The 13,593-nt window shown below is 43.1% G+C and overlaps 1 protein-coding gene across 1 annotated transcript in view; it reads right to left on the reverse strand.

The window, feature by feature from the left end:
• FBP2 (fructose-bisphosphatase 2) overlaps positions 1-13,593 on the reverse strand; it is a 43,660-nt gene that overhangs the window by 12,810 nt on the left and 17,257 nt on the right. The window contains exon 4 of the mRNA XM_086416940.1: positions 3,998-4,138. Within this exon, the coding sequence (XP_086273066.1) occupies positions 3,998-4,138 (141 nt within the window). The remainder of the gene's footprint in view (positions 1-3,997; positions 4,139-13,593) is intronic.

Here is a 13,593-nt window from a genome sequence, read left to right on the forward strand (position 1 = left end):
TGCCATTTCGAAATTATATCTGTCATATGTAAACAAATACGTCTCATTGTGGCTTAGACCACAGTTAAGTGTTTGATTAAGTGAGGTAGTCCCTCTGTACCTGAACAAACTCTGTGTTCTGACAAAATCAAATTACCAGCCCTGCAAACTTGCAGATTAGGGAGGCTCTGGTTGCCCCACCAAGGAACTTTGTCCTGTGAGGCCCTGCCTGAGTAACGTGCAAGCCATCCTCCATGGTTTTCTACCTGTAACAAGTGCCATATGCTGCTTCAACCTCTCAGACAGGTCCTAAGCTTCATACATAGGGTCCTTGTTCAAGTGTCCTTTGTGGGTTTTCAGGCTAATAAAGAGAGCTCAGCAGAGAGCGTGTGACAATTGATACAGGAGGGAAGTGGACAGGGCACAGTCTTTAAAAGAATGACATAATACAAGGACACAAAATAAACTGACTAGAACCAAATAGATCCAAGATGGCAGACAGAGTTGACATTCACTAGACCTTGAGCCTCGGTGCACATTAGCAAACTAAATGATACACCCACAGGCACCATGACCAGAGCTGTGTGCTTTCGCATGCATCAGCATGTAAACTCCTGACAGATAATTTCTGTTTGACCAGTGCACTATCTCCCTCCACTGCCTAGAATGGTATCTGAGGACTCACTGGATGCTCAATCAGTTCAGTTGCTCACTCGTGTCTGATTCTTTGCGACTCCATGGACTGCAGCATACCAGGCCTCCCTGTCCATAAACAACTCCCAGAGTCCACTCAAACTCATGTCCATTGAGTCGGTGATGCCACCCAACCATCTCACCCTCTGTAGTCCCCCTCTCCTCTTTCCTTCAATCTTTCCCAGCATTAGGGTCTTATCAAATGACTTAGCTCTTCACATCAGGTGGCCAAAATATTGGAGTTTCAGCTTCAACATCAGTCCTTCCAACAAACACTCAGGACTGATCACCTTTAGGATGGACTGGTTGGATCTCCTTGCAGTCCAAGGGACTCTCAAGAGTCTTCTGCAACTCCACAGTTCAAAAGCATCAATCCTTAGGTCCTCAGCTTTCTTTGGAGAAGGCAATGGCAGCCTACTCCAGTACTCTTGCCTGGAAAATCCCATGGACGGAGGAGCCTGGTGGGCTGCAGTCCATGGGGTCGCTAGGAGTTGGACACGACTGAGCAAATTCACTTTCACTTTTCACTTTCGTGCACTGGAGAAAGAAATGGCAGCCCACTCTAGTATTCTTGCGTGGAGAATCCCAGGGATGGGGGAGCCTGGTGGGCTGCCGTCTATGGGGTCACACAGAGTCGGACACGACTGAAGCGACTTAGCAGCAGCAGCAGCAGCAGCAGCAGCAGCTTTCTTTATAGTCCAACTCTCACATCCATACGTGACTACTGGAAAAACCATAGCCTTGACTAGATGGACCTTTGTTGGCAAAGTACTGTCTCTGCTTTTTAATACACTGTCTAGGTTGATCATAACTTTTTTTCCAAGGAGTAAGCATCTTTTAATTTCATGGCTGCAGTCAGCATCTGCAATGATTTTGGAGCCCCCCAAAATAAAGTCAGCCACTGTTTCAACTGTTTCCCCATCTGTTTGCCATGAAGTGATGGGATCGGATGCCAAAATCTTAGTTTTCTGAATGTTGAGTTTTAAGCCAACTTTTTCACTCTTCTCTTTCACTTTCATCAAGAGGCTCCTTAGTTCTTCTTTGCTTTCTGCCATAAGGGTGGTATTCTCTTCATATCTGAGGTTATCGATATTTCTCCTGGCAATCTTGATTCCAGCTTGTGCTTCATCCAGCTGAGCATTTCTCATGCTGTACTCTGCATAAAAGTTAAATAAGCAGGGTGAACTAAAGAGCCTCTTAATGAAAGTGAAAGAGGAGAGTGAAAAAGTTGGCTTAAAACTCAACATTCAGAAAACTAAGATCATGGAATCTGGTCCCATCACTTCATGGCAAATAGATGGGGAAACAATGGAAACAGTGAGAGATTTTATTTTGGGGGGCTCCAAAATCACTGCAGATGCTGACTACAGCCATGAAATTAAAAAGTGCTTGATCACTGGAAGAAAAGCTATGACCAACCTAGACAGCATATTAAAAGCAGAGACATTACTTTGCCAACAAAGGTCCATCTAGTCAAAGTTATGGTTTTTCTAGTAGTCATGTATGGATGTGAGAGTTGGAATATAAAAAAAACTGAGCACTGAAGAATTGATGCTTTTGAACTGTGGTGTTGGAGAAGACTCTTGAGAGTCCCTTGGACTGCAAAGAGATCCAGCCAGTCCATCCTAAAGGAGATCAGTCATGAATATTCATTCAAGGACTGATGCTGAAGCTGTACTCCAATACTTTGGCCACCTGATGTGAAGAACTGACTCATTGGAAAAGACCCTGATGCTGGGAAAGATTGAAGTCAAAAGGAGAAGGGGACGACAGAGGATGAGATGGTTGGATGGCATCACCAACTTGATGGACACGAGTTTGAGTAAGTTCCAGGAGTTGTTGATGGACAGGGAGGCCTGGCGTGCTGAAGTCCATGGGGGTCGCAAAGAGTCAGACACGACTGAGTGACTGAACTGAACTGAACTGAATCTTTCATTCTAGAGCCGCCCCCCCCAAATCATTAATTCTCAGAATAGATACCTTGCTTCTATGAAATGACGGATTAGCTTGATCATAGCATTACAAAAGAGTTTCATAGTTAGCAAGTAAAAGTATGTGTAGTAAATTTATTGTTTATTGTTTTTAGTATTTTCCAGAGAGGCAATGGCACTCCACTCCAGTACTCTTGCCTGGAAAATCCCGTGGACGGAGGAGCCTGGTAGGCTGCAGTCCATGGGGTCTCGAAGAGTCGGACACGACTAAGCGACTTCACTTTCACTTTTCACTTTCATGCACTGGAGAAGAAAATGGCAACCCACTCCAGTGTTCTTGCCTGGAGAATCCCAGGGACGGCGGAGCCTGGTGGGCTGCTGTCTATGGGGTCTCACAGAGTCGGACACAACTGAAGCAACTTAGCAGCAGCAGCATTGACATAAAAAATTTTAAGAACAGTTGATCTCCTGAACATTTTTAATGTACATTTGCCATGAAGGCTCAATCTTTGTTTTTGAACTCTGTGTCTTTATCCAATTACTTCTGCCAATCAGCACTGTGTTATATTTTTCATCTACCCAGAGGTTGTGCTTCTTCCTCTTCTGCTACTGCTATTTTATCATCGTGGAAAGTGTGGAGAATAACACAGGATCTGATAAAACAGCTTTCTACCAGTGACTCCTCCTTTTGGGAAGAACATGTATATTAGGGGACATCGTCCAAACTGGTGTCCAATAGGGTACCAGTAGTCCAATCGTCACGTGTAGTAATTTAAATTAATTAAAATGAAATAAAATGTAAAAACCCAGTTTCTCAGTCACACTAACTCACTGCAAATGTTCAATGGTCACAAAAGGCTAGTGGCCATACCAGACAGCATAGATTACAGAACATAACCATTATCACAGAAAATTCTACTGGATGGTGCTACTGTAAAGAATCCATGTTTGGTACTTCCTTGGTGGTTCAGAGGTTAAGATTCTACCCTTCTGATGCAGGGTCACCAATTGGATCCCTGGTCAGGGAACTAAGACCCTGCATGTTGCACAAAGTGGCCAAAAATCAAACAAACAAACAAAAAGAATCTATGTTTCTGTCTGGAAATTGGCAGCATTGGGATTCTTAAGTCATTGTATTTCCACAAACCACAGAAGCTGAATATATTTTTTTGATAATAAATTCCTTACAAACAGGGCATGAGTGATACATTTAACCTTGTAGAGCCCCTCAAATACCCTCCCATGAACAGAGATCTTAATGTTTTTAGATTATGCTGTTGGTCCCCCAAACTAGACTCCCTGCCCCCCAAAACAAGTATTAGGAATAACCAGTAAATTATCCCAGGGGACAGAATTAAAGCACAAAGGATCATACTTCATCACGAGGTACCTACTGGGTCAAGCATGAAGAGGTCCACTCCTTGCCCTGTGGAAAGAGCCACCAGGGTTGCACTTCCATAGAGTGCATAGCCAGCAGCCACAATGTTGCGACCTGGCTGCAGGGCATCCTTTTCAGAAGGCTCATCCTCTGAGGTCTGCAAAAGAGAAAGAGAAACATTACTGTCTCTGGAGAGAGCCCTTTGCCAGAGGCAGCATCACCGACTTGATGGACATGAGTTTGAGCAAGCTCTGGGAGTTGGTGATGGACAGGGGCACTTGATGTGCTGCAGTCCATGGGGCTGTGAAGTCAGACACAACTGAGCAACTGAACTGAACTGCACTTCAGATCTACTTGAACCATGGAAGGAAGTGCGGTTCTTAGATTTTCAAGCTGCAGTAAAGGTAGCTGGAGGAAACGAGTTGCCATGTTAATGACTGCATCTAGCTGAGCCATTGCAAAGGCCATTCTTGGATTTCTCCATTTCTTGAACATAGTTATCTCTCTCCTGCCAAGAAGAGCATGCCAAGGTGCTAAAATCACAGCCTTTCTTAAAAATCATAAGCCATGCTCCCTAATGATTATAATGACCAAGGTCATTGAGCTCTGATTTTGTGCAATATCTCATTATACATACACAACGGCACTCCGAGATAGGTATCTTTATGGTCTCCATCATACAGATGAAAAACTTAGAGCCTGAGTGATTGGATAATTCACCCAACATCAGACGGAGCTGGAATCAACCCAGGTAGCTGCCCCTTCAAGGCTCTGCCCCTGCCTGTTCCCACCTTAGGGCCCAAGTCTACAAATCTGGACATTTTCTTGAGGAAGCCTCTCTTGTTAGCTAACAGTGTGCATAGAAGTGTGAATTCAGTGAGACAGGATGAGGCAGGCATCCAAGGGAGAAGCAGCAAAGGTTCTTGACGGAAGGGGGGAGCCGCAGATGAGACTGGATTTCACAACCTGCTTTTCCAAGGATCTCCTGAAGGGCTTGTCCTTCCCTACCTTCTTATGCTCAAAAAAGCAAGGAAGCAAATCTTATGAATTTGGAAACAAAGAGAGTGAACTTCCTGCCCCCACTGTGAGGAGCTGATTGGATGGGGGAAGGAGAGGCAGGAACGTGGCCACTGGGGTTGCTCAGTTCTTTTTCCACCATCGTCTAAGATTCTGACTACACTGCACACACTTTGGAAGCAGTAGGGGAGAGGGGAATGTTTGCAGGAACACTCGGGCTCTGGTTCTACACCTTAACATCATTATGGATGGCAAATGTGAGAGGAGCTTTGAAGGAAAAGTGAATGGGCAGATCTGAATGAACTATTTTCAGAGCAACAGATCCAACTAGCTTCAGCTTCACACACAGAGCAAATAAGTATGACACGTGACAAGTTGAAGCTCCAAACTTGCTTCCCAAAGATCACCATACCCAAAGACTGTGGTGCTTCCTATGCAAGGATCAAATCAAAAATTGTTGGCCTTACTGCTTCTGTCATTCGATTTTCTCCCATCTGTTTACTAGAGTAGCTACCACAGATATTCAGCTAGAGGCTGTGCTTTCTCTAGACACCAGTGAGTTTTGGCTAAAATGTCAGGGGAAACACTGACTGAAACCACCCACATTGGTCAGGCACAATAGTAACCACTTGCATGAGTTATTTAAGCCAGGAAGTCCTGGTAAGGAACACAGAACTAACAAGCCACCACCAACTGGAAGAGTTGGGAAAAGGTCAAAAGGAGATACCACATGTCCTAACAACCTCTCAGAATTTTCCTTGCTGGAATCCATCTTGGCTGAGCAATGTGTGCACCAGTAGGCCAAAGTCAGAATGATTGGACAGAGATGACCAGGAAATTAATCCCATCCCCATAAAACCCAAGACTGAGACTGGGAGCCACGTGGCAGAGCAGTCCTGGGTTCCCTCACCCTCTTGCTCATAACCAGGGCATCCCAATAAAGTGTCTTGCTCTGTCAGCACATGTGTCTCCTCGGACAATTCACTTCTGAGTGTTAGACAAAAACCCACTCTTGGGCCTTGGAAGGATCTCCCTTCCTGCAACAAAAAGACAGGTCCAGAAATACTACATAGAGATTTCCTCCTGAGCAGAATTATTCCAGAGAACTGGAAACTGATGGAAGTGAAAAATAGCACATTTAAAGTTAGGAAGACAGATTATGTTCATAGGAAAGAGAATGATAGTGAGCTTGAATATTACACACACATTGGAAGCATGTCCATTATGATAATTAACTCCTGAAAAAAAAATTTGGTGGTGGGGGGGCAGCCATGCCATGTGGCTTATAAGATCTTAGTTCCCCAACCAGGGATTTTAACCTGGGCCCCCAGGAATGCAATCATGGAGCCCTAACTACTGGACCATCAAGAAGTTCCTTAAAAAAAAAATTTCAAGGTAAAAAAATAAGTTGTAATTATATGAGATTTTATATCTTTTAAAGTACTATCAGGGAGAAAGAAATTTTCCTCTACGCTTTTAAGTTCTTCAGGCTCTTCTAAGAATTATATTGATTTGAGGCAAATTAACAGGATTAACAAAAAAAGGTTTAGTAATATGTATACATGGGAGAGACCCAGGAAAACTGTAACTTGCCAAAATGTCTAAAGCCCTCCTCATCAGTTAAAGACAAAAGAGGATGTTGGAGGTAGTGGCTTGGGACTTCAAAGGTGAGGAAGACAATTCACACGGAGATGGAAAAGCAAATGTTTGGTAAACAAATGTTCCCTGGACCCTGCAGAGACAATCGGATACAGAGTGCAATTCTAACAAACAGATTCTGCTAAGTTCCTCCCAGTCTACAAGCCTAGTTTCATACTATAATACGGATGGTAATAGCTCCCTTCCGGAAACAATATCTTACTATCCACATTGTTTTAGGCAACTGGGGTGTAGATTAAAGGTTCTTCCTGAGTCTTTCGGGCCTTAAAAATAATCAGCCTAAATGAATTTTCGTGCCATAGAGACACTTTTGGGGGTGGAAAATTTTGCTTCCCTAAGGCACAGCACTTTCACATTATGTTTTATGAAACAATGAAGAGGCTCTATAAAATTTTTTTGAAAGAGAATTTTTGTTTTTCAAAGAGAACTTTTCTCTTCTTCTGAAAGAGAAGAGAAGGAGGTCAGAAAGGTACACAGCATCTTGAAACCAGACAGTAATAAAGCTGGGGCTTGACCCAAGCCTCTTGGTGGGAAGCCAGCATTCTTCTCAACAGCATTTGGAATATGGGGCCGAGTTTGCTGTCCGCTAGTAAAATCACAATGACTTTTCTTTTTTTGGCCATGCTGTGCAGCTTCTGAGATCTTAGCTCCCCTCCCAGGGATTGAACTCCCATGCTTGGCAGTGAAAGCACAGAGTCCTAACCACTGGATGATCAGGGATTCCCTTAAGGCCTTTGTTTTTACACCAAATTTTATCCTTCTTTAAAGATGCCACATTTACACCAAATTTTATCCTTCTTTAAAGATACCACATTCCTTTTAATATTTTTGTTATTTTCATATTTCCTCAGGACTACAAAAACCATTAATTAAAAAATTAAAACAGTGTATTCCCTTTAATATTTTTTCCTTACTTTCACAATCTTGCATTCTTTCTAACCTTTTTTTTTTCTTAGAGCTAGATACATTTTTATGCAACTTGCACATGTACTCGATAAATTTACTTTATTTCCAGATTCCCAGGCCACATACAAATTCTGAGAACCAGGCTCTAGAGAAATGATTCTCAATGTGGTTAAGAAGCAGCATTATCACCTGGGATCTTGGAAATGCAAATTCTTGAACCTCACCCCAGGCCTACAGAATCAGAAACCATGGGCCCTCAGAATCAACCTTCCACACTAAAGTGTGGGAGCTACTGCTCTACAGCATGATCTCCTAAGGACTTTCAGCAAAGTAGAAGTCAAAGGCAGAATTGGATTTTTTAATTAAAATCTTTAGTTTTTCCCATTGAAGTTTCTGAAATATCTTCATTTTAGTCATCAGAAGGATTACGTTTTCTGTGTATGAAACCAGAGTTCTGTTCTCCGATTTCTCCCAAACTAGAGCCTATTCTTTCTCAGAGCTGGGATCCTGCAGCCTCCGCTTGGCATCACACCTTGTCCTTGGTCCTCTAGACTCTGCACTAGGGCTTGAAAAGAACCACTCCTCCCCCTTTGGCTCCTCTGGCTTTGACTTACAAATAGACCTCACCAGCCTTCAGTTCAGTTCAGCCTCTCAGTCGTGTCCAACTCTTCGTGACCCCATGGACTTCAGCACGCCAGGCCTCCCTGTCCATCAACAACTCCCAGAGCTTGCCTAAACTCATGTCAATGGGCCGGTGATGCCATCCAACCATCTCATCCTCTGTTGTCCCCTTCTCCTCCTGCCTTCAATCTTTCCCAGCATCAGGGTCTTTAAAATGAGTTAGTTCTTCACATCAGGTGGCCAAAGTATTAGAGTACAGCTTCAGCATCAGTCCTTCCAATGAATATTTAGGACTGATCTTCTTTAGAATGGACTGGTTGGATCTCCTTGCAGTCCAAGGGACTCTCAAGAGTCTTCTCCAACACCACAGTTCAAAAGCATCAATTCTTTGGTGCTCAGCTTTTTTATAGTTCAACTCTCACATCCATACATGACTGCTGGAAAAACCATAGCTTTGACTAGATGGACCTTTGTTGGCAAAGTAACATCTCTGCTTTTTAATACTCTGTCTAGGTTGCTCATAGTTTTTCTTGTAATGAACAAGCGTCTTTTAATTTCATGGCTGTAGTTACCATCTGCAGTGATTTTGGAGCCCCCCAAAATAAAATCTCTCACTGTTTCCATTGTTTCCCCATCTATTTGCCATAAAGTGATGGGACCGGATGCCATGATCTTAGTTTTCTGAATGTTGAGTTTTAAGCCAACTTTTTCACTCTCCTCTTTCATTTTCATCAAGAGGCTCTTTAGTTCACTGGTCTTAGAAAAATTTAAACAGTACTTTCTAGACCCAGGGCTTCCCTCAAGCTATTGCCCCATCTCTGTCTTCATCTTGGTTTTGGGATGGAGAACATCTGTCTACACTGGTTATCTCCCTTCTCCTGTCCTCACTGCAGGCTGCCACTAAATTGGGCATACACTTTCCAGTCTTCCTCTTACTCTGCCTTTTGGCAGCACTGGATCCAGTGGCTGCTACCTCATTCATGAAATGTGTCTCTCCTGAGCTTCTGTCCACTTCCCTCTTTTCTGAATTTCTTTCTAAGACTCTCCATATGCCTTCTCATTTGCTTTTGCCAACTCCTCTTCTTCTGACCTTTTAAACGTCAGTGCTCCTCCTGGTTCTTCCCAGCACTCAGAATATCCAGCCAGACCATCTAAAGAACTTTCTTCATTGCCACCTTGTGGAATGTGATGACTCCAACTGGCCCACTCTATGTTCCAGAAATCTGTTTGGGGCTACAGCATTCTGGTGAATATCCACATAGAAGTTATTGGGTGACCATCTTTCCTCTGCCACTGGCTAGAGAACAAGAGAAAACTGGGAAGGTGAGATGAGAGACTTCAAGGGAAAAAGCTCTCCTGGCCTGACCTTCTCTGGTCCAGTCCCTCTCTGAAGCTTTGGGGTTTCCTGACTCATCCCTGACATTTATAACAGAGTCCTAACTAATAGAGATCTCTTCTCTTTATATTCTACACACTTCTTGGCCATCTCACCTGCAGCCAAAATCCTAAGCCCCACACAGATGCTGCCTCCCAGACCTACAGCTCCATCTACCCTGAGAGCCCAGCCTTGGAGCCACCTGCCCATCAGACATTCCTGCTCAGGTATTCCACAGTTGCCTCAATATTAACATGTCTGAGATGGACTTATCTGCCCCTTCTCACCCACCCCTCCCCAAATTCCTGATCTTCTCCCATTGCTGCCCGTCTTGACAAATGGTTCCTGGAGCAACTTGAGTGTCACCCTCCCCACCATCTCCTGACCATCCTCCTGGTCTTCTGGGTACTCAATGCTTTTCCTCTGACACTCCCAACATAACTTATTAGCGTGATTGATGACTGGCTTCCTAAATAGACTGTAAGCTCCCATACTGGCAGTTCTGTCTTGTTTACATCTGCTTTCCTACCTCCTAGTGCAATCTGGCCCGTGGTTGTTGCATTCAGTTCATACACACATATACATACGCAATTTTATTCACACTCATATATACTTTTTCACCAGTATGCTGAACAGGCTATTGTATGGACACCCCAAATTTAATCAATCTCTGTCACTTCAAGTTTAGGTTTTTCCTAAATTTAAAAAACATTTTTGGACTCCGTGGTGATCCGTGGTTAAGAGTCTGCCTGCCAATCCTGGGAACACAGGTTGCACAGGAAGATTCCACATGCCACCAGGCAACTAAACCCATGCATCACAACTACTGAGCCCACATTTTAGAGCCTGCAAGCCACAACTACTGAAGCCTGCGTACCCTAGACCCCGTGCGCTGCAACACGAGAAGCCACAACAAAAAGAAGCCTGCACGCTGCAACGAGAGAGTAGCTCCTTCTTGCAGCAACTAGACAAAGTCTTCACACAACGATGAAGATCCAGCACAGCCAAAAATAAAATAAATTTTTAAAAAATTTCTCCTAAGTTTTTACTTAAAAATAATTATAGATCCACAGGAAGTTGCACAGGTAATACAGAGAGATCTTGTGTACCTTTCACCCAATTTCCCCAAATAGTTACATTTTATATATTTTATGATAGTACAATATGAAAACCAGGAACTGACATTGGTATTAAGTGTATGTATAGCTCTATGGCATTTTAACATGAGTGGATTATGTACATACCACCACATAAAGATATAGCACTTAATTTGCATTTGCTAATTTGCATTTTCCTAATGACTTGTGATGTTGGACATTTTTCATGTGCTTATTTGCCAAAAAACTTATCTTACCTGTTCTGTGACATGTCTCTTCATATTCCATGTTCTAAGTGAACTGTTTGGCATTTTTACAGTTGACTTTTGAACTTCTTTTATATTCTAGGTATGAGTCCTCTGCAGGCATGTAGTTTACAAATATTCTCTATAGTTTTTATATTCATCCCCTTAACAGAGCTTTTTGCAGAGCAAAAGTTTTAAATTTTAATGAAATCCAACTATCATTTTTAAAAATTTTATGGATCATAATTTTGGAATTAGGTCTAAGAACTTAAGCCTTAATTCCTAGAGATTTTTATCTTATGTTTTACTATAATTTTTTAAAGTTTTACATTTAGGGAGTTCCCTGGTGGTTCAGTGGTTAGGATTCCAGGCTTTCACTGTAATGGCCCAGGTTCAATCTCTGGTCAGGGAAATGAGATTCCACAAATTGTATGGTGGGGCCAAAAAAAAAAAAACAATAAAAGATAAAGTTTTAGGACTTCCCTGGTGGTGTAAATGCAAATCTGCCTGTCAATGCAGAGGACGCCAGTTCGATCCCTGTTCCAAAAAGATCCCACATGCCTCGGAAGAACTAAGCCCATGTGCCACAAGCACTGGACCCGTGTTCTACAGCTCAGTGCTGCAACTACTGAGCCCACTCGTCTACACACCCACTCTCTGCACAAGAGAAGCCACACTTTGTAAATAAATTTATTTGTGCTCTTTTTTTATGTGTGTTGTTAGTCGCTCAGTCATGTCTGAATCTTTGTGACCCCATGGGTGGTAGCCTGCCAGACCCCTCTGTCCATGGGATTTCCCAGGCAAGAATACTGGAGTGGGTAGCCATTTCCTTCTCCAAGGCAAATTCCTGACCCAGGGATTGAAACCAGGTCTCCTGAATTGCAGTCAGATTCTTTACCATCTGAGCCACCAGGGAAGCCCACTCTTTTTTTTTTTTTTTGTAGATTCCACATATAAGCAGAAATAGAGTTACAGACATGAAAAATAAACTTATGGTTTGTTGTTGGTGGTGGTCAGTCACTAAGTAGTATCCCGCTCTTTGAGACTCCATGGCCTGCAGCATGCCAGGCCCCTCCATCCTCCTCTATCTCCCCAAGTTTGCTTATATTCATGTCCATTGAGTCTGTGATGCTTTCTAACCATCTCATCCTTTGCCACCCTTTTCTCCTTTTGCCTTCAATCTTTCTCAATCATCAGGGTCTTTTCCAATGAATCTGCTCTTACCATCAGGTGGCCAAAGTATTGGAGCTTCAGCTTCAGCATTAGTCCTCCCAATGAATATTCAGGGTTGATTTCCTTTAGAATTGACTGATTTTATCTCCTTGTAGTCCAAGGGACTCTCAAGAGTCTGTTTCAGCACCTCAATGCAAAGCATCAATTATTCAGCGCTCAACATCCTTTAGGGTCCAACTCTCACATCCATACATGACTACTGGAAATATCATCAGATCAGATCAGATCAGTCGCTCAGTGGTGTCTGACTCTTTGTGACCCCATGAATCGCAGCACGCCAGGCCTCCCTGTCCATCACCAACTCCCAGAGTTCACTCAGACTCACATCCATCGAGTCAGTGATGTCATCCAGCCATCTCATCCTCTGTCGTCCCCTTCTCCTCCTGCCCCCAATCCCTCCCAGCATCAGAGTCTTTTCCAATGAGTCAACTCTTCCCATGAGGTGGCCAAAGTACTGGAGTTTCGGCTTCAGCATCATTCCCTCCAAAGAAATCCTGGGGCTGATCTCCTTCAGAATGGACTGGTTAGATCTCCTTGCAGTCCAAGGGACTCTCAAGAGTCTTCTCCAACACCACAGTTCAAAACCATCAATTCTTCGGCACTCAGCCTTCTTCACAGTCCAACTCTCACATCCATACATGACCACAGGAAAAACCATAGCCTTGACTAGATGAACCTTTGTTGGTAAAGTAACAGCTCTGCTTTTGAATATGCTATCTAGGTTGGTCATAACTTTCCTTCCAAGGAGTAAGCGTCTTTTAATTTCATGGCTGCAGTGACCATCTGTAGTGATTTTGGAGCCCAGAAAAATAAAGTGTGACACTGTTTCCACTGTTTCCCCATCTATTTCCCATGAAGTGATGGGACCGGATGCCATGATCTTCGTTTTCTGAATGTTGAGCTTTAAGCCAACTTTTTCACTTTCCACTTTCACTTTCATCAAGAGGCTTTTGAGTTCCTCTTCACTTTCTGCCATAAGGGTGGTGTCATCTGCATATCTGAGGTTATTGAGATTTCTCCCAGCAATCTTGATTCCAGCTTGTGTTTCTTCCAGTCCAGCGTTTCTCATGATGTACTCTGCATATAAGTTAAATAAACAGGGTGACAATATACAGCCTTGACGTACTCCTTTTCCTATTTGGAACCAGTCTGTTGTTCCATGTCCAGTTCTAACTGTTGCTTCCTGACCTGCATACAAATTTCTCAAGAGGCAGATCAGGTGGTCTGGTATTCCCATCTCTTTCAGAATTTTCCAGTTTATTGTGACCCACACAATCAAAGGCTTTGGCATAGTCAATAAAGCAGAAATAGATGTTTTTCTGTAACTCTCTTGCTTTTTCGATGATTCAGTGAATTTTGGCAATTTGATCTTTGATTCCTCTGCCTTTTCTAAAACCAGCTCAAACATCTGGAAGTCCATGGTTCACATATTGCTGAAGCCTGGCTTGGAGAATTTTGA

The sequence above is a fragment of the Bos grunniens genome, chromosome 8, assembly GCF_055505025.1.
Source record: "Bos grunniens cultivar Pamir isolate PY7600 chromosome 8, Bosgru_T2T1.0, whole genome shotgun sequence".
In the NCBI taxonomy this organism is placed as follows: domain Eukaryota; kingdom Metazoa; phylum Chordata; class Mammalia; order Artiodactyla; family Bovidae; genus Bos; species Bos grunniens.